General features: G+C 49.5%; 1 protein-coding gene across 6 annotated transcripts in view; it reads left to right on the plus strand.

The window, feature by feature from the left end:
- The window catches only part of UBR4 (ubiquitin protein ligase E3 component n-recognin 4), a 2,945,062-nt gene that overhangs the window by 2,845,411 nt on the left and 74,350 nt on the right, over positions 1-25,301 (plus strand). For all 6 annotated transcript variants that reach the window (XM_069611069.1, XM_069611071.1, XM_069611072.1 and 3 more), the window contains one exon: positions 20,293-20,487. In XM_069611069.1, coding sequence (XP_069467170.1) covers positions 20,293-20,487 — 195 coding nt within the window. The remainder of the gene's footprint in view (positions 1-20,292; positions 20,488-25,301) is intronic.

The following is a 25,301-nucleotide window of genomic DNA, read 5'->3' on the forward strand; positions in this document are numbered from 1 at the left end:
TTTTTCGCTGGCCACTTTGACTGGCGGCCCCTCTCGTTCTACCAAAGGAGAAGTAGTAAGGAAAAAAAAAACCTCCCCTCCAATGCTGTTCCCTAGGACGAAAAGGCAGAGGTTGACGCACACCTGCGCTTAAAGATTTAGCTGCAGCTTTTGATGTCTGCAACCTCTCAAGGCTCTCGTCAGCCTTGCTGCCAAACAAATGTGCGCCATCAAAGGGCATGTTTAGAAGACGGGCCTGCACATCCGGAGCAAAACCCGACTTCCGCAACCACGCAAATCTGTGTATAACGGTGCTCGCAGCCATGGGTCGGCTGACACTGTCGGCCATATCCAAACCCGACTGAAGGGATACGCACATGGCATCCTTGCCGTCTTGCATGAGAGCAAGGAAACCATCCTTTTCTTCCCCCTCGGGAATATGCTCAGCTGCTAAAGAAACACAGTTCCCCAGTGTGTGAGAACCTTGCAAAGGCACAAGTGGAGTTGGCCGATTTCAAGGCCATGCTCCCAGCAGAAAATACCTTCTGAGCCCAACTCTTGAAGCGCTTGTTGTCCTTATCCAGAGGGATGGTAGGGTATGCCGCCTGCCTCGAGATTGCCATAGCCGCCTGAACCACCAAACTCTCGGGAGTGTGGTGAGTGGATAAATAGCTGGGGTCGGTAATAGAAGGGCGGCACTGCTTTGTCAAAGATGTATTAACAGCCGGAAGAGATTCCGGGGACTGCCAAGCAGCTGCCACCCTTTTCTGTAAGGTGAGATGAAACGGCAACACCGGGTCAGAAGATGGACCTTGATCTAAGATGTCAGTTAGATCATCCTATACAAAGTCATCAGGAGGACTGGACCATCCCAGATACTCCCGAGACCCTAGCCATGCGCCTTCTGTATGAAGGCTCAGCATGAGCCCCAGGCTCAGGCCTACCAAATTCCACTTCCGGAGAAGTGTCCAACCCACTGGCGTCATGAAGGGTTTGCCTCAACTCCTCCAATTGACTGTCGCCAGAAAAACCTGGAGCCACATCAAATTTAACAGGGTCCTCAAAATCAGACCTTTCTTCCTCTTCATAAATGTCATCCAGAGGGAGTTGAAACCCTGGCCTGGTGACAGAAGAGGGCCTGGAGTGCAACACTGGCCTCACAGACTTCATAGTAACCTTCCTAGGTCAATCCTCGATATCCAGATACTTCAATGGCAAATTACGGGCAAAAACACCCGAAGGCTTTGACGTCGAGAGCGCCGAAAACGTCGACACTGGTGCTGATGGCACCGTGGGCTGATACGACGGCAAAGCGTCGACGTCCGAGTCAGACGGACATGGCACCAACCTAGTCGACGCTGGCTTCGAGCCCATAGCAAGTTGCAGCAGTCTCGCTGGAGACGAGGACCGAGACCTGGAGGCATGTCTCTTACGACTGTCCTGAGCCTTGTATGGATGGGACCTCGGAAGTTCCTGGTGCGAGTCGCGTCGCGGAACCGAGCCCAAAGGCGTGCAAGCCGCGGTACAAGACCGTTGTTCCTTGCCGGCTTCATCAGAAGGTGCGACCAGAACCGTGCTCTGCGATTGAAATATCGCTAACATCTGCTCCTTAAAGGCATCCCATTCCTCCGGAGTTGAGGACTTCGTCGGGCATGCCACTTTCCTCGAGGCACCATCCTCTGAGGAGGACGGGGAAGGCGACCGGTGACAGCGCTTCCTAGAGTGCCGGGACCAGGAAGAAGAATGGCGGGAACCATTCCGGGACCGAGATCCCCGGGCCACCTCCCGACGCGGAGAGTCGCCCCTCGAGTCATCGGTGAAAACCCTGTTGGACGATTTAGATTTTCAGGACTTAATAGGCTTAGATCCCCTACCTACCTGGAGCTTCCCCTTCCGCTCCCACAAGGACTTGGCAGTCAGCGACTGGCATTTTCGAACAGTCGTCGGTGTCGTGCGCCTCGCCAAGGCACCACAAACAAATGCGATGTGGGTCAGTGATCAACATTTTCGATGCTTAGTCCCGGAAGGTCTTGAAGCCAGACCGCAGAGTCGGAGGGGTTGAAGAAAAAGGCATCTCAACGATGAAACTCACGAGGCACGCCAAGTTTCACGAAGCAACACGTTCGCAGAAAAAAAGGAACTGAGGCTACGGGCACTGTGCGTCCTATTTCATCTGGTGACGTTGCCCTCGACGAAGGCTTTCGAGGGACATCGACCGAACGTCATCGACGCAGGACACCCTCTGCTGAAAAAGTTTCCGAAGTGCACAGCTGTGGACATTACATGTCAAAGATGTGGAATACGTTGGAGTACACAATTCATTCAAAAGGATTGTACCTCTTTCAAACTTTAGCCTGAACAGTAATAAGCTGATGAAGTGTTTTAAACAAAACCAGCTTCTGGTGCATGGTAAAGGACCACAGTTCCTCAGCCACTACCTCCTCACCATTCAGCAGGCCTCAGTGGTTATTCCATCAAAAAAGAGCAGGCCCATGCTTTATCTGACCGAGCTGGCATTCGCATCTCTTATTAGTGTTGGCCTGCAGCTAGCTAGTAAAAATTATGGTGTGGCAGTGTAGAAAGGGCGTTTGACCTTGTGGATTTAAAATTTGAGGCAACTTCTTTGATTGCTTTATGTGTTTAAGTGTGGGCGCACAGTATGGCATGCTTGTCAGAGTCACATACACAAAACAGTATAGTTTGCTCTTGTATCAAAATTGGGCACATCAGACAAAACGGGTAAATGTGCTGTTACATAAGGGAGCACCACATTAAGGTGCCAAGTGACATTGAGTTTCCGTCTGTTGCTTGCTAGGCACTGTCTGGCTTGTTTAGAAACTTAAAAGACCTTTGATGCTAAGCAGATGCATTTAGTCCATGTCCGAAAGCAGCCACTTCAGCATGAAAATGAGTGAACCTTCCCAGGGATGCACCATAAGAAACTAACAAGTAATAATATATAAAAAAAAAAAGTTTTGGTGTGTCAAATAAAGAGACATGAAAATAAAGAAAATAGTTTTAAACTTTCTATTTGTGGGATTTTAATTTTCTTTGAAGAATGCATAGGTTTGGTCAGGTAACTGATACTTGTACGGGCCTTTATGAATAAAAATTCCCCATGTTCAGTTAACACTGAAATGTTAAGCACATTCTGTGTAAAAACAATGGCTTGTCAAGTGAGCCATCACTTATAAATTGCCCCACTTGAAAGGCTGTCGACTCAAATAATGAGGGGTGCTGGGTGTGTGACTCCAGAGCATCTCACACGCTGTGTTTGGAATATGCATTCCTTTGTTCATATTCCGAACGCATCACAGTCATACATGTCAAAAGAGGTCAGCCAGCCGCACATTGCAGAGCAGCGCTCACTGGCACAGCGGGCTGCTTAATCTGTTGTCCTGCAACTTTTCAGGCTGTGGATGCGCGCCCCCCCTCGGCATGAGGCTGCAGCCCACCAGAGGGGCGCACTCCACAGTTTGAATACCGCAGCCATAGACAGAGGAATGATGGTCTCATAATGGACCAACTCTCTTCCTTGCTGTTAAGGAGATTTTCTTTTTTTTGTCTATAGTGCACTCTTCTTTGAGCATTCCCTCTGCTTTCTTGTGCCCCAGCTGGACTCTCTCGACATTTTCAATGACCTTGAGGGAGAGCAAGACCTTTTTTATCTTCACGTCTCCTGCATTCACTTCCGTTTTGGGTCCACAGGACCCCCTTTTTAGGTTTCCATTGTAGGGAGACCTATTCTCTATGTTCTGGCATCCATGTTTTCCTGTGGTTGCAGCCACCATGCCCTATGTGATGTGCTGCCAGGTAGACCTTTTGCAATGTTGTTTTGGGTCCACTGGGTAGCCCGTGTGTCTACCAGGGTAGGAGTCATCCTCTCCCTTTGTATGACATATATGTTTATACTCTTGTAGTACAAGCCATCTTTCATGGAGTGCTATGGGCATGCTGTGTCCGTTTTTCTTTATTCTAAGTAACTTTTTTGTTAATTTCCAAGTATCCACTGAACAGGCTGGTGGTAGTTGTTAAATTTTTATCCTTTTTGCAGACACACTGTTGCGTGATACATTTTTAGCTGTGATAATGCACTTAAGAGGAGCATGTACTCAAAATGGCCTCTCCACGTGTAATGACTACTTTAAAGATGACCTGTTTGCTGACCGTCCTAACTTGCCAGATGGGTGAGAATTCCCTTTCTTAATGCAACTTGGCAGGCTTCTTGCAGAAAGCCCACCCAGGTTCTCCTCTGTATGTAAGCTGCCAGGAAGTAGGGAAGCAGGGCTGTCTGTCCCCAATCCCCATTCCACCAGGGGCTTGGCTGTTGCTGGGCCAGTTCTGGGGAGGCTCTCTGTCCAGTATTGGACTGCCCCCCCGAGCCCCACATTTGAATGTTGCAAGTATCCTTATTGGAGTACTGGGGTCACCTGAAGCCCAAATTCTGGATGTAAGGAAACCAGCTGGACCCAGAAACGGAAGACGAAGGCCGCTGGAAGACTGCTGCAAAAACCTGCATTGGCTCAGCCAACTCTCCAGTTTCATGAACCGCAACCTTCTAGTGATTGGGGAAGACCTCTGCACGGTGCCTTCCACCCTTTGAGGCATGGTATCAGCCAGTAAGCGGTCCTTCTCAAGATTCATCACCTGTTTTCCGCCTTTGGAGCATGCTTCTTTGCCTTTCCTCTGCAAGTCCCAGATCCAGCTGTAGCTTGTTACAAGGACTTCCTTCAATGGACTGCCTTTCTCCCACAGATTCCATGTCAGATAGTTATCTGTTCCAGCGTCAGCTGCTCGAATAACCATTCGACAGGGGGGCGTAGTGCACTTCGACTCGGCTGTCGATCCGTCTTGCCTCGATGCAGCAGTCCGCTCCGGACGGGACGTCAGTTGTCGTACATATACTGCGTCACTTCGCCCCTGTACCTCAGTTCCTTTTTTCCATGCGCTTAGCATACTGCTCATGGAACAACTCTCTCATGAGAATCTTTTTCAACTGACAAATTCGTCATTGTTCGCGATTTCGATATGTCCACTTCCAAGGTGTCGGGTTTCAAGCTCTGCATGCACTGCAGTTCCAAAATGTCCATCAGGGACACATATGCGTGTGGTTCCTCAGTGTTCGATCATGTTACTGAGGACTGTGCAGAGATGAACCCAAAATCGCTATGGGAGAGGGCTGTGGAACTCACGTTAGGCCAGCCCCCATCTAAATCTCTGACCCGCTCGACCTCCCTGTCGTCGGGCCTGATACGGAGGGGCTTACTCCTGAAAAGGAGGATAGGCATCGGAGGAAAGCAAAAAAGAGGTCACTCTCTCTGAGCCACTCCTTCTTCTTCCTCCCATAAAAATAAAAAAAGGCGCCACCGACACAGGCCCGGAAGTACATGATAAGTTGGTGGCAGAACCTACATCCAAGGCCGAGTGGGAAACCTTTAAAGAGCAGATGCTCAAAATGTTTAAAAAAGCGGCACCTGGTAACCACCGGCCCCAAGCTGTGACATTGTCGTCAAAGCAATTCTCTTCTGAACAAGAGTACCAACAGCAACCGCAGACACATGTTTCACTTTAAAACTGTATTTCTCCTTTAAACCAATCACTGTCCTCTGTCATATTACCCCATCCAATGACGGTCCTCTCCCCAAGCTCCACCCCTCGTGGCCATCTTCAGATTCTTACTGCACGCTTCAGTGTTGGGAGTCCTCACGTTAGCTCTCTGAGTATTTTCACCCAATTTCAAATTTTTCCATAGAAATTGAATAATTTTGACCTATTTTTGCCTAATCGTTTTCAGCAAAGAACAGCTAGCTGTCGGATCGTCCAACGAAGTTTAGAGAAGGCCCGGCCTGAGGCCTACTTCGCGCCTTTCCACCATGTCTGAGGAGAAGGAGGAAAGCAGGGGACTCTTCAAATTCTGCGTAAAGTCTGGATTAAGGAATGTATTTGTGGAAGATCGGCATCTTAAATGCTTATATGGCCTGCATCCGTACCATGATGAGGTGGGATGTGAGGTGTACTGTGGGTTCTCAAAGAAAACCAAAAAGGATCACTACAGCAGGCCGGCAGCATGGCTCAAATCGAACAAGGCCCGTGACTCGGCCTCCAGGCCGAGTTATGCCTCCTCCAGAACCGGCTGGTCCGAAGAGCGAACTCCCTCTGGGAGGAGGTTGAGATCCTTTGAAGACACCCCACCCGTGGCGGTCCAAGAGAAGACCAAGTGCCGCAATGCTGGCTCTGCTGGGTTTGCCGCTAATACAGGTCCCAAGTCAGGCAGAGCGCGATCACCATCAGTCTCCGCAGCGAGCCTGCTGACGAAAGGAGCCTCTTCTAAGAGAAAGTCCTTAACCCTCGTCCAAACTCCATTTATCGACAAACCGAGAAGGGAGAAGTCTGGGGAGGACCCGTCAAAATAAACGAAGACCTCTCAGCCTTCCAAGTCAACCGATTTGACGATGGCCCCGTCGACAAGGGCCACCACAAGCACATTGTTGAAGAAGTCAATGTCGACAGCATCAAAGCAGAACGAGTCAGCAAAGGTGGCACCTGCTATGTCCACCCCACATATAAGTATGATTTGCCTGATGACTACTATACAGACCACAAAGGGGGGGGGGGGGAATCTGAGGTCTGTGAGCCTTCTTCCGTTGCACGCAAAAAGAGGTGCTTCAGTCCTGACCCTACACCACTGGCTCCTTTCACCCCTCAGCTGAGGGATGTGTTGCTGGATATTCTAACGACTCTGCACACACTGGTCTCAGAGATCCAGCAGAGGATGCCCACTGCACTAGGGCCTGCACCACCACAGGTCCCTCAGGAACCCCCGAGGTTGAGCCCTCCTCGTTGGAAGAGAAAGTTTAAGGGAGGTGCTGGTCCTCAACGTTATCCGACTCCTCCGCCACCACACCTGCGTCGCAACCTGACTCCAGCCTGAGCCCCGGCTCCGGACATCAACACAGTCATGAGCACGGTTACTACGGCTACAGGCACAGGCAAGGACAACTTTATTTCGGCTGATGGGGAAACACCACACCCGGAGGGCCCCCATAGGTCCTTCCCTCCAGACGAAGTTGGATCCTTTCATTTCATGTTCTCCAGGGCCTCTGAACTGTTTGTTAGTACCCGAGGAAACTAAGAAAGAAGGGTTCCTGTACCAACGGCGCAAGTCCAGAAGAAAACATATTGTCCATCCCTTTCCTGGATGATATCTGGGAGGATGGCCTGGTGCTAATGAAGAACGGGCGTACAGCCCCACCCCAGCGTGACAGATTGGAGAAAAAGTACAGTGTACCAGATTCAGTTCTAAGATGCTTAAGATCTCAGCCTTCGCCTAACTCAGTGGTCTCGGCCACAGCCAGGGAGTGCTCAGCAAACCCATCGTTGGCAGGCATGGTACCTCCGTCCCAGGAGAGGAAGAAGCTGGACGCAAAGGGCAAGAGAATAATGTACACAGCGCCTCTACTATCAAGGCAGCTAATGCCCTAGTCATTTTGTTCCGATATGATTGGGAACTATGGTACAAGCTGTGACCTATTATAGACTTCCTGCCCAAGGCAAGAAGGCTGAGGCACAGGGACGTGGGCTCAGAACACGCCATTACAGTGGCGGTGGACAGGGGTTACTCCTACGTCCTGTCCCCTTTCCTCCATACTTATGGGACATCTCTCTGTCCTGTGGGACGGGACCGGAGCACTTGGTAAAAAGCATCCAAAAATTGTTTTCTAAAATGTGTCCTTCCTCTTTCTTGCGTGGGGCCCGGCACGCAGCCGTAACCCCGCCCACCTTGGCTCCGCCCCAGCATCGCCCATCAGTCCTTTTGTCCACTCGTTCGGGACTAGACACACTTGCATCCTCGGAAGATTTTCTTCCCTTTTTTCGACTCTGGCTCTCGCTAGCGATCGTGTACTAGTCTGTCGTTCAAACTAGACTGTCCAGATTGTTCATCGTGTCACTGACGCTTCGCGAGGGCGGATCCCCATCCTGTTTAGAGAGTTTGGGTCCGGATAACTGTTGGGACTCCTGTTTTTACTGCGACTCCCTTTCGGACCGGGCACTTCAACGTCGGTTGGAGCGGTGGGAGGGGGTGTTCCGACAAACTCCTCCTTCGCATTTTCAGGCGTTCATCGACGAAAAGAAGAAACACCCTGTAAGTTCTTTACTTTTCAGAGCACCCCGGCCGGGGGATACCTTTCCAGGCTCCTCCCGGGCCGGGAGGAGTGTTGATCGCTCTGTTATCGGGGATTGCCCTGAGGTGCCTGTTGGGCCTAATAGTTATACCAGAGTTTTCTCCGAGGGTCTCCGTAAGGGGTCTGTGGATACCAGAGCACGCTCCGAGGCCCATCCTGTGGGGGCTGTTTGTAGACCCAGTTCTACTGAGTTATGGGGTACCGGAGCTCCCTCTGAGCCCTCTCTTTCGGCTTCCCTCAAGAATAAGACTGGGGTGCGTCCCGAGGCCTTGGTTGGACTTGCGTTTACCGAACGGATGTTCGAGGCCCGTGCCGATAAGGCTATTACCGGGCCTAGGCCCGAGGTCCCTCGTACAGAGGCTAAGGCTACCAGCAGTTCTGAGGGGCCAGGCAGGGCCCTGTCGGTGAAAGCGGTTTCTCACTGTTCCCGCTCTTGTGGTGATACCAGATCTGTTGAGGGGGCAAAGAAGCAAGGTTCTTCTTTTACCGGCAGTGCCGAGGTCCTTCCTTCGAAGGCTCAGTTGGCAGTTGGTATGTCGCAGAAACATTCCAGGCCTCATAGTACTGGCTCTGCCGAGGTTCCTTATGTAAGGCTAAAATTAAGATCCCCTGATCCATCGACGGGGACCCCTGCCTCACCTCCTCACGTGCCGCAGTTCCCCTCAGATGAAGACAAAATGACGGCCGTTCCCGCCACGACCACGGCGGCCATTTTGGGTACTACCCCTACAACTACGCAATCGGCCTCTGGTGTAGGGTTCGGTCCCTTGGGTGAACATAAGGTCACTTGTGCGTATCCTTACCGGCCCCTTTATGATTGGAACGCCCGGATGCCTCTTCCGCACAATGTTTTGTTGCCTGCAGGGGCGGCCCCTTTGATTTATGTGGATACGTCGGCGGAGGGCCCGGTGTGGCACCCTTCTCTGTTGCGTCCCTGGAATTGCCCACCTCATGAGAGGCCTCCTCAGGTTCCAAAGCAATCTCCTGAGGACGCTTTTTTTCGGTAAATTTCAAGCGCTTAGGCGCACCGACCCCATGAGGGAGTATTTCAAAGGGCTTTTTAAGGAAATTTGTCCACTAGCGCCTCCGGCTCCACCCGTTCCTCTGGTGGTTCCGCCGACGCCTCCTTTGCCCGTGGTGCCTGCCCCTGCTCTTCCGCCTTTGCCACCGTTGTCCCCAGTGGACAAGGCAGTGCCTGACACGGTTCAGCAGGATCCTGACCTGTCGGATGACCCTCAAGGCGAGCAGGACAACGAGGACCTTCCCCGCTCTGTTAGAGCTTTTCATGACCGGGTACTGGACATGATGAATTTCTTAGATGTCCCGGTTCCCGAGGAGGGCGTGCTTTCTGGGGCGTTCACCCTGTCTCCTTTGGGGCGTACCAGCCTTTTCCTGCAGAAGGATGTTTTGGCTGAGGTCTGAAGAGTCTGGGAGAAGCCACACTCAGGACTTTTCGTCAATAAAAAGATTGACGCGAGGTACAGGCTGCACTCTTCGGAGGAAGTTGCCTTGTCGTCTTGTCCGCCTCCCTCCTCCACAGTGGTGGCTGCGGCCACGTTGCAGTCCAGACCTGCAGCATCCTCTTCCGCGACGGCTACTCAGGTCTTGGGAAAGGAGGACAAGCTCCTGGACTCCCCAGGGAGGAAAATCTTTGCCAATTTGGCTTTGCAACTCAGGCAGGCCAATGCTGAATTGATCTGGCGCGAGCTAACATGCGGATGTGGAAAGGTCTGTCGGAGTTTGAGGAGCATATTCCGGTCGAGAAGTTAGAAGATTTCAGAGGTGGCCTTTCCGATGCCAGGGTCTTCTCCCAGGATCTGCTGAAGGCTGCGGCTCATCACGTAGACACCTCGGCTCGGGGCATGATGCTCGGGGTTGATACCTCGAGGCAAGCGTGGTTGCATGCCACCAAGTTTTCGAAGGAAGTGCAAGACAAGGTTTTGGACCTTCCATTCGATGGTAAGGAGCTTTTTCATTCTTCTACTGATGTAGAGCTCACCAAAACCAAGGATAACACTCAGATGGCTAAATCATTGTCTGTTCTGGTTAAGGCTCCTTTCAAACCTCAGAGACCGTTATCGCAGAGTCGACTTTCTGGTTTCAGGTGCTTCCTCGACCGCAAATCGCACAGAGTCGACACTCCTGCGGGAAATAACCGCCGTAGAAAACAGTGTACACGGTATTTCTCCCGATCCTCAGCCTCCTCATCAGGTTCAGGTGGCACCGCCACCGATAAACCTGCCAAATGAGGTTTTTCCGTGCTCGCACGAGACCCCGGTGGGAGGACGCATCGCGTCTCATTGGGAGGCGTGGCAGACCATCACAGAAGACAGATGGATCTTGTCATTCGCTCGGGCGGGCTTCAGCTTACCTTTACCCCCTACCCCACCCCTCAACCCTCCTTTTCAGCTGTTGGGCTCACCCTCCCTCAAGGCCGAGGTTCAGAAACTTCTGCTTCTCAGAGCTGTGGAACCCGTTCCCCTTGGGGAGCGAGGGGAGGGCTTCTACTCCCGGCTGTTTACGGTGCCCAAACCCAACCAGGCTGGCCTGCGCACCATCCTAGACCTTTTCCAGTTCAATCTTTCCTTACCCCAAGAGAAATTCAAGATGATCACGCCCGGCCAGATTTGCTCCTCGTTGCAGGCGGACGATTGGCTCAGCGTGGTGGACCTTCAGGATGCGTACATGCATATCCTGATTTGGGCTCCACACAGGAGGTACCTCCGTTTCTCTTTGGGAGAGGAGCACTTCCAGTTTCGGGTGCTTCCTTTTGGCCTCAGTTCGGCGCTGCGTGTCTTCACGAAGATGTCTGTGACTGCGGCCTATCTTCGTCTTCAGGGTATCCCTGTGTATCCTTATTTGGACGATTGGCTTCTACGCAGCCCTTGTCCGCTGGCGGCAGCGGGCAACCTCCAGTCTCTCCTTCAGCTCCTGTTCCATCTTGGGCTGTCAGTGAACTGGCGGAAATCCTCCATGACGGTCTCTCAGGACCTGTTTTTTCTGGGTTTTCATTGGAACACGATCGACTGCAAAGTATACCTGACCGGGGACAGAATGGCGGACCTGTTGGCCACGTGTCAGATGTTTGCGCAGTCGGAGAGCATGTCGGCCTGGTGGTTGCAGAGGCTTCTGGGCCTCATGGCCTCGTGTGTGCTGGCTCTTCCTCTTGCTCATCTCAAAATGAGATGGACCCAGATGGCCCTTCGGAATTCATTGCGTCAGGCAGTGGACCCAGACTCCATGCGGATAATGATTCCGGATTCCATGAGAGTAGACCTGGACTGGTGGTCATCTCTCAGAAATCTGTCTGGGGGCGCGGGGTTTCAGGACCCCGTCCCTATGGTGACGATCACGACGGACTCCGCCCTCCTAGGGTGGGGTGCGGCGTTAGATCTCCTTCAGGTCTCAGACCTCTGGTCGCCTCAGGACAAACTCCTGCACATAAACCATTTGGAGCTTCTGGCGATTTTCTTGGCGCTCAAGGCGTTCAGACCGCTCATTGTCAACAGAGTGGTCCGCATAAGAACGGACAATGTGGTGTCCATGTATTACATCAACAAGCAGGGGGGGAACGAAGGCTCCCCCCCTCGTGGACCTGTCCATCCAGATTTGGGAGTGGGCCGTGCTTCATGGTGTCTGGCTGCTTGCAGTGCACATCCCGGGCCAGGTGAATGTCACAGCAGATGCCCTCAGCCAGCGGACAGTGGTCAGCTACGAGTGGGAGTTGAAGGCGGAGGTCCTCTCAGGGATTTTCTCGCGCTGGGGCACACCGCAGGTGGATCTCTTCGCGACGGCGACGAACAAGAAGCTTCCTCTGTATGCCTCGAGAGGGGGGCTGGGAGCCTCCTCTCTGGGGGATGCTCTAGAGATTCCATGGCACAACATGAGAGCTTACGCCTTCCCGCCTCTGCCTCTAGTTCAAGTTGAAGAACTCAGTGAACTGTTCTCTTCTACTGATAGCCCCGTGGTGGCCGGCCAGGTTTTGGTCTCAGAACTCCAACACCTGTCGGTTTATCCGCCGATCAGGTTACCGGTAACTCCCGATCTTCTCCACCAGGGGGAGCAGCAGCTGTGGCACCCCTCCCCACAATCGCTCAGCTTGGCGGCTTGGTGCCCGAGTTCAGGTCTTTAGAGCATCTGAATTTGTCTGCGGATAACATGCGTATTATCCAGGCAGCCAGAAAACCTTCGACCAGATCTCAGTACAAGAGTAAATGGCTCAGGTTCTGTCATTGGTGTCTAGAGAAGAAATTGGATCCAAAGGGGGGCACGGTTGACGCGTTGTTGTCCTTCGTGTCCTCCCTAGCAGAGTCAGGGGTTCATGTTCTGTCATGCAGGACTTACCTGTCAGCGGTCTCTGCTTATCTCTCTATGGATCAGTGTTTGTACTCTCTGGCTAACCCAGTGGTAAAGAGGCATTTTGCTGGTTTAACACGCCTTTACCCTCCAGTTCGTAATCCGCACCCGCCATGGGACCTGAATGTTGTCCTCACGGCGCTGTGCCATAAACCCTTTGAGCCGATGGCTACTGTGGGCCTCAAGTACTTGTCTTGGAAAGTGTCCTTTTTGGTCGCCGTCACATCGGCAAGGAGAGTGAGTGAGCTCCAGGCATTGTCGGTGGAGCATCCTTTCTTGGTCTTTCACAAGGAGAAGGTAGTCCTTCGAACTAATCCGGCTTTTCTGCCGAAGGTGGTGACCGAATTCCATTTGAATCAATCGATCTCCCTACCGGTCTTTTTTCCGAAGAGCTCTGAAGTTCTACCTGGATAGGACTTCCGAGCTTAGAAGTTCTTAACTTTTTGTGACTTTCGGCAACCCTCAAGGCAAACAGGCATCTAAGGCAACTATCTCTAGGTGGATTGCCGCCTGTATCACGGAGTCTTTCACTGTCCAAAAGCTGAAACCTCCTAAAGGTATTCATGCACACCTGGTGCGGGGCAAGGCAGCTGCGGTTGCTTTTCAGAAGTATGTTCCTTGGGAGTCCATTGCTAGGGCAGCTACTTGGGCCTCTCCATCTGCTTTCTGTAAGCATTACTGCCTCAATACGAGTTCTAGAGCTGATGCTCAGTTTGGTCAGGCTGTGCTGAAGAACCTTTTTCAGTAAGGGGTATTTCCATCCACCCGTAGTTCATGTAAAGAGTGCTTGGGAATTTCCCACAAGTATGGAGGAAAGGGGACAGGACGTAGGAGTATTAACAGGCTACTCATCGTAGTGACCACCTTACTCCTAGTCCATAGTCCCCTTTCCTCCATACGCCCGCCGTCCCCTCTAATAAGGCTCCTCTGTATTGGTAATGGCTCTCTGACCTGGCAAAGAAAAGGACTGAGGGGCGATGCGCGGGGCGGTGGCAAGGTGGGCGGGGTTATGGCCGCGTGCCGGGCCCCGCGCAGGAAAGAGAGGAAGGACACAGTTTTAGAAAAATGTGGATGCTTTTTACAAAGTGCTCCGGTCCTGTCCCACAAGTATGGAGGAAAGGGGACTATGGACTAGGAGTAAGGTGGTCCCTACGGTGAGTAAACTGTTAATTCTGCACCACGACCCGTAGTGGCTGAACCCGAGGAATGGCTCCTGCAGCCCTAGAGTTTGGAGGTTATGCTTTACTAGTGGAATCTGAGGACATACTGGCCAGGGCCAGAGCCTCGTCAACCTTGAAGTGCTATGGCCACAAATGGAAGCTCTTTTCCGTGTGGTGCCGGACAAAGAAGATTACCCCCCTGCATGTCACAGCCCCGCAACTTCTACCATACTTGCTTTCTTTGGCCAAGACGGGATTGGCTCACGCGTCTATCACTGTGCTTCTCCCCACCACATCCAGGTACACCAGGTCTCTGGGTAGACCTTTGCTGTGGTCGCACAGGCTCGGCACAAAGTTCCTTAAGGTACTCATCAGAATTTTTCCACCGGTGAAGGCTCCTGCTCTGGCTTGGGAGCTCAATGTAGTTCTTACGGAGCTCATGTGAGCTCCTTTTGAACCTATGTATCTAGTCCCACTCAAGCCTCTCTCGTGGACGGCGGCATTCCTCGTGGCTATCACCTTGGCCAGACAGGTCGGGGAGATCCAGGCACTGTCTTGCAAGCAGCCCTACTTGACTTTCCACGCTTCAAGGGTGGTACTGCGTACACACCCCACCTTTATGCCAAAGGTACCATATGAATTCCACCTCAACGAACCTTGGGTGTTACCCGTCTTCTTCCCGAATCTGTTGTTGCCAGCGGAAAGGGCCTTGCATTTTCTGGACGTTGCTCGTGCCTTGAAGTTCTATGTGGCATGTACGAAGAAGTTTCGAAAGACGTCTCAGTTGTTCATCATCTTTGGACCTGCAAATCATGGAAAGGCCTGATCAAAGGCTTCCATCTCCAGGTGGCTCTCTTGCTGCATCATGCACTGTCATCGACTGGCTAGCAGGCCTCTGCAAGGCTGGCCGAGAGCTCACTCCACTAAAGCCCTTGCAGCGACAGCGTTTCTCTCTTATGTGCCCCTGGATTTCCACGCACAGCTTAACGAGGTTCTACTGCGTCGACAGGGATTCCAGGGAGGAGTCCTGAGTCGGCCAACCGGTGCTACGCAACCTGTTTGTTTGAAGCGAGCCTGTTCCAGAGTTGTGTTATTGCTTCTGTTGAGCCTTGCCACCTCCTGTGGTTGTGTATATGTACTGCTGTGTAATCTTTATTCATGAGCATGTGAATCCTTGCCAGACCCCAGGCTGGAGAAGTTTTAAGTTACTTATGTGAGAAACCTGAGGGTATTCTCTCAAATTGTCCCCGGGAATCCCTTATCCAGGTGGCCAGAGAAGAACTACCCTTCTTAGATCCCAACCTGAGGGGTAGACTAACAAGGGAGGATCTGCTGGGTTGGGGAACCCATGGTTGTGCTTGGAGGAATATCCCAGGTGAGGCGCGCTATTATACTGGGAAAGGAGAGGAGGGTGAGATCCCCGAGACCTTCGTGGGCTGTATCATCTCTAGCTCCCATTAAGGCTCTCTTACCCAAATCCAACGACCTCTCTATATCTGGTAAATACCCTAGGAGCCCAAACCCTGTTGCACTTCAAAACCACAACTCCCAGAATCCCTGTTTTCCGGTTCTCTGCCCGAATACTCCCAATTATTAATCGCCACATCCCTCTGATGTTTCTTTCCAAGCACCCAATCTACCTTGACAAGACACTACCAATACCACAAACCCCCCTGTCCGTTTCATGATAATAATCCTGGTAATGTCAGCTTGTTCTTCTAAGTTTACCAACCATTTCAGTACGAGGGTTATAATTCCCTGTAACACCTCTTCCCCATCCTACCCTGTAGAATACTGACACTCTCACCCCCACCCCCTTTTACGACACAAATACTTTCCTACACTGTAAAAGACAACAGACTAACCAGCAAGCTGTTTACCTGACATGTCCCGACACAAGGGTCAGGCAGAGTCGGGCAATTAACCAGAATAACACACACCTGACCCTTTACTTTCCCCACAGGGATAAAAGGTGGAGCACAAGATTACACAAGCAAAGCAGACCGCACGAAGAGACAGAAATCCTGACACAGCAGTTCACTAGAAGGAGAAAGTTGGTGGGAATCAAGAGGGTGACCAGGAGGGAAGCGACCTTGCCCTTTCCATCCCAGATAAGAAAAGCCTTCGTAAGAGGCAACTTAAGACCGCAAACAATAGCCCAAGTGTGTTGCAGCAGATGTCCACCGTACACAGAGCATGCCTATGCTGATAAGCCGGAGCAAGGACAACTCCTGCTACTATGGTACCGGCCAAAGCGCTTCATCACAGCCGTTGAGTCGAGGAGTGAAACGATAAGACGAACTGTGTTGAATGAATGTCGCCAAGGTTCATAGTGAAGGAAAGTTCAAAGAACTGTAAAATTGTTAAAGGAAGACCAATTGCAAAGGGGACCGGCACCGAGTGGGTGCTGACTCGAGAGACTCTGGTTGATCCCGTGTTGAATGAAACTACTGATACCAGAAAAGCCGTAGGAGAGCCGCCAAGACAGGTCAAGGTGGTCAGACAGGAGGTGTAGCAAAATCCCCGTACAATCAAGTCTTTGACTGACAAACTGTTAAGAAAGCAAGGGAAGTGAATCCTGCATCAAGAAGAGAAAAGAATTTGAAATGCAAAAGGGGAGCGAATCCCACTAAAGTGAATGTGAAGTGGCAAGAGTGAACCCGAAGAAGGGATGCCGATAAAGAGGGGCAAAGTCTAAAGTCCCAAGAAACAGTGTGTTGACAAAGGGGAACCCGGCAGAAGGATGTCCATGAGAACTGTTTAAAAATGATATTAAGATTTGTGAAGTTCATGAATGCTAAGAAAGCCATAGAGTACCCAGCGGAGGGAGGCTGAGATTCCAGAGGTGTCTGCGCCCGGAGAGGGGGACCCAAGGGTGAGAAATCACTGACCTAAATTAATCGAGAAAAGGAACTTGGTGAGTAGTCTGCGCCAGGAAGAGGGTTCCCAACGATGAACCCATCACCCAAGAGATACGTGGAACAGAAATTTGTTTGCTGAACACTTCAGGCCTTAGAAGGCAAGATACTTTCTCAGAGTAAAAATACTTGTCCCCTTAGAACCTGATAGCTGAAACTGAACTGTAGACTTGTGCTGGGAAGGCTCGAGTTTGTGCTGCGCTCAGGAGACCCTTATCCTGTGCTCAAAACATGGGGAAGGAAGCCCCTGGCAAACACACCCTGACACATTAATTGTGAACACTTCTTTCTTTTGAAAACCCTATCCCACACACTTTCTATATTTAGTTGTAAGGTTTTGGCAAGCGTTTTTTTTAGTATAGGCCATTTATTTTGACAAGACGTGACAAGCACTGCCTTATTTTCATTTGATGGTCGAGGCTTGCTCCCATCTTATATTTTGGTTTAGTATAGGTGTTTTTCAAACCTGCATACAGTTAATAAACATCCTTGAACTATGATCACGTTTGTCTGTCTATTCTTGATACCATGCAATCCTTACACTTACCTATAACTATTGTTCTCCGGCATGGGTCTGGCATGGATTCACATGCAAACTCTCTCTCCTTCCCCTCTGTTGCTCTTCTTGGTTCATACTGCCTCTTTACGTACTTACCAAATCTGAAGATGGCCACCAGGGGTGGAGCTTTCTTCTTCTTCCTCCTCTTCCTCTTCTTCCTACTCCTCTTCCTCCTCCTCTTCCTCCTCCAGAAACCTGATGCTGGCGATTTCCATCTATTAAGATGATGTTCGCCAAAATTAGCACCAATCAGCCATCCACTTCCACTAGATCTCATCCCACTTCCCCGTCTCCCGCACAAACTGAAGCAAAAACCTATGCTGTTCATCCTTCACCCCTCTTTTCCAACTGAACAGATCGGATAACCCCTGTACAACCACCCCACTACCGCTCATCCTGACTCTGAGCAATTCCAGCTGCACATCAAACCTCACACAGTCCAACATATAATGAGACACCTTCTTCAGGCACCCGGAAACCTCACACGCCGCTGATGCAACTCTACCCATGAAACACTTCCATCCCGCCAACCCTGCATGACCCACCCTAAGGCGATTCAAAATAGTTTCCTCCCTTTGTGTCAACTCTACCCCCCCCCCTCAAACGCCCGAACGTGCACCTCCCTGCACACTGCATACAACTGCTGTCCCTTTGAACTCATATCCCATTGATCCTACCACATATCCTTAATTTTTCCACGCACCATCACTTGTACCTCAGCCACACTCAATGGGACTTTTACATCCATCGCCCACCGCAACGTGGCTCCATACGCAGCATACGATCAACCAACTCATTACCCAAGACCCCACAATGACTCGGAACGCAAGCCAGCTCTACCACGGTACCCCCTGCAACACACTCCTCCAATCGCCGTCTAATGAGCACAACTATATCCCTCCTATCACAATTCCCCTCCTTGATAGCCAACAACGCACTCATCGAATCCACAAACACCACCACCCTAGCCAACTGTTTCCCCTTAATCCGAAGCACCGCCATATTAACAGCCATCAACTCAACCGTGCAGACGGATACATCATCCGAAAACCTACCCACCCAAAACTCCTCATCCTCCTGAAAATAGCAAGCCATACCAACCCTGTTCCTCTCCGGATCCCTGGAACCATTCGTATATACTTGAGCACCAACGTTCCCCTCCACATATTGAACCACCAATCTCTTAATCACCCCTCGATCACCACCTTTCTTGATCACCACCTTGGCCAAATCCAAACAGATAATTGGATCATGCTGCATCCAAACCGGCCCTACAACTCTAGCCACATCTTCCACCATACACAACCCCTTCACCCCCCAATCGTTTCTCCAGCCTGTCCACATGGAATCCAAAAGTCCCCCCCCTTTCCTCTCCCAACTCCCACTCTTATAAACATGCAATCCAATTAACCACCATACACTTCTTCACAGGATGCCACACACTGATGGACTTACACAGCAACCAATACCTAGCACTCAGCTCCTGCCTTCTGAAATCCAATGGCAACATCCCTACCAACACTTGCACATCCTCTGTGGGGGATGACCTAACAGTCCCAGTCACAATTCTCATTGCCCTTGCCTGAACACCATCCAACACATTAAGCTGAGTCTTACTATAACTGCACTGCAGCTGAACTCCGAACTCCAGCACACTCCTGACCAACCCCACATACAACATCCTCATACTCCTCTGCCCTCCCCCCCCAGTCCTGACCCGACACCGCCTTCAACAAATTAAGACGCTGTTTACACTTTTTCACCGTCTTTTCCGCTTGAAACTTCAATGACGGGCGCTCATCCAAAAGCACACCAAGATATCGGAATTCCGATACCCGGACCAACACATCCCCGCTGTACTTGAGATCCAAACTGACGCCACCACGTCTCCTGTTAAACAACTACACACTGATTTAGAGGAGGACACCTTAAAACCCTAATCCTGACACCCCCTTTCCATTAACTCCAAAGCCTCCTGCAACCTTCCTTGAATCATACCACTCACCTTACCCCTAACCCAAATCGCTCCATCATCTGCATTAAATCCCACCTGACAACCACACTCCCGAACTCTCTCTATATGAGCATCCACTGCTACAAGAAAACAAATAGACTGATAACACTACCCTTGGGCATCCCATTTTCCATCGAAAACTCTCGGGACAACACATTCCCAACACGCACCCGAAACACCATATTCATCAGAAAATCCTTAATCCAGGAAAACATCTTCCCCTCAACACCTTTCTTTCGCAACACAAATAGCAACCCATCCCTCCACACCATATCATACGCCTTCTCCATATCAACAAAGATCGCCCCCACCATTTCCCGACAGGACAATGCCTCCTCCACATTTGTTGACAACTCTACAACTGCATTCATCACGGATCTAGATTTACAGAACCCATGCTGAAACACACTCAGTCGCTGCTCCGACTCCAGAAAGTGCACCAGGCGGCCACACACAATTTTTTCCATCACTTTGCACAAAGGGTGGAGCTTGGGGAGAGGACTGTCATTGGATAGGGCAGTATGGCCCAGAGGACAGTTATTGGTTTATAGGAGAAAAAACATGTTTATGTGAGAGTGATCTGTTTTTTCTTTTACCAAGGATTCCCAGCCTGATGGCGGGGAATATTCATGAGCATGTGAACCCATGCCAGACCCATGCTGGAGAACAATAGTTACAGGTAAGTAACTTAAACCTTTGGACAGATTACTGACAGGACGCTGGAGAACCGTCATTGGTACCTTACCTTTTGTATTGTTTGCTAAATATGGCAACATTTGTCATTCCTTGTTTTGTTCAGTGCTTGAATTGCTCCCAGTCTCTGGTTACTATTTCTAGTTGCATGCAGCATAGCCCCACGTTGTAAGGCCAGTCATTGGTGGTTCTTTGGATTGGCATACATGTAGATAACATTTGCTCTGTTCCAATGTTTGGATGGGATGAATGGCTGCACATGTTCTCCTGATTGCCTCTTGGTAAGGTTTGCAAACATAGTATGGGGTTCTTCACAATGTGTAATCTATATAAATGGACGCCATTCACAAATGTGGTCCTGACAGAACTGTGTAGTGAAAAGGAAGTTGTTAATGATTGCTGTTAAAGTTTGTGTTTGTTTCTATGCTAGGCACAACACCTACCTTCAGGAGTGTACAGGACAACGGGAACCCACATACCAGCTCAACATACACGACATGAAGCTGCTCTTCCTGCGTTTTGCTATGGAACAATCGTTCAGTGCTGACACTGGTGGAGGAGGACGAGAAAGCAACATTCACCTCATCCCCTACATCATTCACACAGTGCTTTACGTCCTCAACACGTCAGTATCTGCTTTTTATCATAACCTGTCTTAATTTCTTTTCCTAGCAAAGGCTGGAGCTGCTTTTTGAACTTCCAATGGCTTGGTGTTCCTAGAAACTGGTCACCTGAGAATAGCCAGTGAGGGCAAATATTGGGAACAGCCAGCTGAATCTGGTACAATGTCTGGCTATATGTGCCTGGAGGCTTCACTTCTGTATCCTCTCTGAATAGACAACGTGGCAGAGCATCAACGGTGAACTTCAACTAGTTCCTTCCCCATATTCTGACCATGCATCCCATTTGGGGAGTCTCTTCTCTGCATTTTTCCCTATAATCATATAGTATCCAAACATTTTTATTGGATAAACTCATTGCTTGCTTCCCCAGAGTCTGTTTTTTTCTCTTAAGCCTTTAATTTGTCAATGCATCTTACGTTGGTACGGCCAACCCCTAACTCTGACCATGTCTAATCATCAGAAATACTTTTTTACCCATTTGCCCCTTTATTCCTGCGTTTGGGTTGTCGCTTTAATGTACAGTACTCTCTGCATGGTGCTCTGTCACAGTAAAGCTTAAACCTTAAAGGTGACAATGTCACAATGGGAAAACCCCACTAACTGCTAGGCTCCAGTCAAATACTCCCAACCAGCTCCTTCCATCTCATCGCAATTTCTTCACAGCATAGTTCTGATATTCAAAGACTCTTGTGAAGATTGTTTTCAATCAATCAGATTGCTGTAGCATTTTGTGTGCATATTTCATTGAACCCTTTGGATTCTCACTCCTCCTTTGCTTTTATTAGTGATTCTACTTCTAGCGCAGTTAGCCCTTTTTTACTTAAGCTGTAACTGAGCCTTCGGTTTTAGTTTTTCTTCTTCTAGTTAATGATGGTAATCTTTTGACATCTTTAGGATCTATCAGTGTATACAGGCATGTTTGCATAGCTATTCAAAGATATTTTGTCAGGGTTCCCTCTTGGGTATTGCATTGCCAGATGCATAAAAGAAAGAAAAAGGTAACTTTTTCTATTTTTCTTTTTTTTTTTATCTGAAATTCCAGGAAATCAATTTTGTCTTGTTTCTGGAAAAAGTGGTCACTTTCTATACTTCAAAGGAGGGTCTTCATCCTGAAATATGACTGTTATAATAAAGTAAGCTTTTTTGCCCTTTGTGATACATACACATCCCAACTGAAAGAGGAGGGGGGAATGTTCTGTGTGTCTCCAACCGCCTCCAAGCAAACTGTTGCATGTGTCCCTGGCACAGGTTCTCAAGGACTAATGGCAGGGAAATGTTTCAAAAGTTATCAGAGCACAAGCAGTTTTTTTGAGCAACCTATGTAGCTCAGCTATTAAGAGGGTTTCTTGAGGCCTGTTTTTAATGTGTGAGAAAGACCTACGCAAGTCCATCTGACTCCTAATGGTAAATGTCGCAGAACAGCCAAGGTCAAGCTGTCAGGGGAGAAATAAGGGTGAATAATAGTATCACACTTCGACATTCAATAAGAGAATGTTTAACCATTGTATTAGTTAATATATATTTATCTTAATGTTCAAAAAAGCAGTTCAGAATTGCTATTAATGACTAGAATATAGCAAGTTTACCTTCTTTAAGAAAGGGCACTACCAAGTTAGGGCCATGAGAAGAGTCCAGGGATAGCCAGGACCTCCTGAGCTTGGGCTGAGCAAGGTTGAGAAAGTGAGGTTAGTGTCCAAAAGGCAATGTTTATTCTAAAAAGATTATATTTTCCTCCAAGTTTCAATGCTTAGAATATAATGACAATAGGTAAGCAGTTACGGCTATGACAAATTAACAGTGAGCTTTCTAAATGTTTGTGAAAATGTGTCCGGTTTGGCAGTAACGATTCCAGTGATGGAAAAGACTTTAAAGTTACCAAAAGGGACACTGGGTCTGAGGCAAAGGTGACTTGATGCTGGGGTGCAGTAAAGCTGTCAAGTAGCCAATGACCCAGGTCCATTTGTCGGGCAGTTCAGACTGTGGGGCAGCTGTGCAAGTCAGGTAAGCCTAGAGGTGTGGGTTCCTTGGAGTGTGAGGAGTCTGAGTGTAATGTTCCTAAAGTTTAAGATGTATTTATTTTCAAAAGTAGTCCTTTAGCTTTACACGTTATCCACCCTCAATCATCAGGTGCTCCTCCCTCTGTGTCAGGCATTGCAGGGCAAGCAGCAAGGCATCTTTTAGAAACAGAAGGGGGCCTGTGACCCAGCTGTTCCGACAGATTCAATGGAAGGGAGCGATGATCTTGTCTTGTAGAAGACCAGCATCCATCGATCATAGCAGCGCTTCAACGTCAGTGTGATCTTGAGCAGGTTGTCGCAACAGTTTTCCTACAAGGTCCCCTTTTGATTTCTAGTGGTCTCTTGTTGCTTCAGGATTATTCCCAGGAATTGAAGTTAGATGGAGGTGCAGATTTCCATGTCTTTCCTTGCAGTCAGCCTCCAATCCATTCATAATATTGCACCCTCTCAAACATTTGGCAGCCACTGAATCATTGGGGGGGGAGCGGCCTCGCAAACTTGCCTGGGCTTCTTTTCAAGCAAACCTGTGGAGTCACCCACAAATCCCAGACATCCTATTCATATAAGCACCAGATCTAGCTTTTGGTTCCCTGGCCCCAGGCTTCTTGGGCTCAGATTAGCAAGGACCATGTATGGAATGCATTGGGGGCTATTTTTGATGTATCCTCTAGTGAGGTCTTTGAATAGCCCTCCAGTAGTGGTATGCAAAGATTTTCAACAAGTTACTGCTGACACTCACATTTGTAGTGTGACAAAGCAGTCAGACATCACTCTTACGAGACGGGTTGTCATAAAGTGCAATTTGGCAGCTCATAAGCACGCAATAAAAGCAAGGACCACACAATATATACTAGAAAAATATACTATTTAGTTATAGTCAAACTTCAGCAAATGTTTATATTTACAGATGTAAATAGAAAACAAGCATATAAAACAGTGATTGGTTCAACCAGTGGAGTAACTTTGCTGAAAAAGTTGAGGGGAGGACATGACCTCTGAAGATGCCCCAGCCAAATGAGTGGGGACAAAATGGTGTGCCATGAAAGTTGAGGGGGACAAACACCCCCGTCCCCCCCTAAAATTACACCCATGGGTTCAACAATCTACACAAGATATTGACACAATTTCACAGTAGAGTACAATATTCTGATACGTATACAGTGTTTGGAAAAGATTACCCGTGAACGAGGGTCAAGCAGTAGTCGGCTGCACATTTTTACGAAAATGCAGGTGCATGTTAACAGAATTCATTGGAAGCTGCAGAAGAGGCAAACTTTGGGCTGGCAAAGATGTAGGACCTCACCAAATGAGATCCAGACCTAGGTTTCACGAACAGGGTCCCAGAGACAAAACGAAGCAAAGATGACCCACAAAGTCAGAAACTGACTCTTGCGGTGGCAACATTGTACCAGGGCAGGTGGTCTGCAAAGAGATCCTGCAGGTACTGAAGATGGCCACTAGCAATGGATTAAAGGCCTTGGGATGTGGAAAAGGCAGCTGTGCAGCCAAATAAAAAGTATTTGATATTTTATTGGACATTTGTATGGCACCTAAACGCAAGTATTTCCAGGCGTCGAGTGTAAAGCTGCCACCAGCCTGTGCGTCTGACACACTTTCAGGATGAGGGGCCTTGCCCGGTGACAAAGGGTAACGCAGAAGCTGCCCGTCTCTGACCTTGGTGTGGGGGGTTAGCTGCGGGAGGACCTCATGTGGGAAGACGACCTTTGGGGATGTGAAGTAGACTTGCTAGGTCAAAGCAGGCATTTCCTTGTTTCTTTACCCTATGGTAACACCCACTTGCCTCCCTATTCCCGTATGATGTACTGTAGTGTGGGTGTAGGACCTCCAGTCATGACCAATCACCAACTGTATTTACATTCTCCTTTGCTTGATAACACTGAGACGAGGAAGAGGACTGGAGTAATGAAGATGACTAGAACCGGAAAGCAAATGCTGTGCTCTAGTTGTCCGAAAATATTAACAGGTGCCAGGGCATTTAAAAACACCACACGTGGAGTGAAAAAGGGACTCACTTCCGCCAATGTCGGTCGGGACACCGAAGGAGAGCAGGCTGCAGAGCAAAAAAGCTGCTGAAGGTGTCATCTGGGGAAGTCCCGAAGCTGAAGGTTTGCCGCGATTGTGCCACGAACAGCAGGAGCTGTCAGATGAAGGTGGAGGCAAAGTGGGAACAAGAGACCAGACAGGACGCCCTCCCAGTCGGCAAGCAAGACACGACGGACGTCCAAGCAGCCGGCGGAGACCGGTGAGCCCAGAGAGCATGGTTGGGATGCCGGGGCGCTTCATGGTGGGTGCTGTGTACCGTTGATGAACCTGGTAAGCCCAAACAAGGGAACTGGTACTCTGGGGTGATTGAGCAAAGACACTAAGACAAATGAAGAGGGGTCGCTTACCCAATATAAGAAAAGTATGATGAAAGAATCTTGAACTATATTATTATTATGGTATTTACTAGCTTCGGGAAGCAACGGAGTGCTTTACAGAGGTATACACCAATACAGATTCATAAAAGAGAAGGCGATTACTGATGAGAAGTGAGACTCTGGGACCTGCACGCAAATACTGAACCAATTAAGAAAGTTCTGCCAGGAGAGTAAACAGGGCATACAGCAAGTCTGGGACCTGCACCCAAACAAGATTGCTGCACTTGGAAAAAGGGGGTAAGCAGTTCCCCCAAATGTGCGAATCTACGGGAATGGAGTCTCCCTCCCCTTTTGCAGGTGAAGTCCGTGAACTGTGGTAAAGTCAAGAAAGCTCAGGGGAAGGGGCAATACCCCTTG

Source organism: Ambystoma mexicanum, chromosome 8, assembly GCF_040938575.1.
Source record: "Ambystoma mexicanum isolate Mex_15411 chromosome 8, UKY_AmexF1_1, whole genome shotgun sequence".
NCBI classification, from domain to species: domain Eukaryota; kingdom Metazoa; phylum Chordata; class Amphibia; order Caudata; family Ambystomatidae; genus Ambystoma; species Ambystoma mexicanum.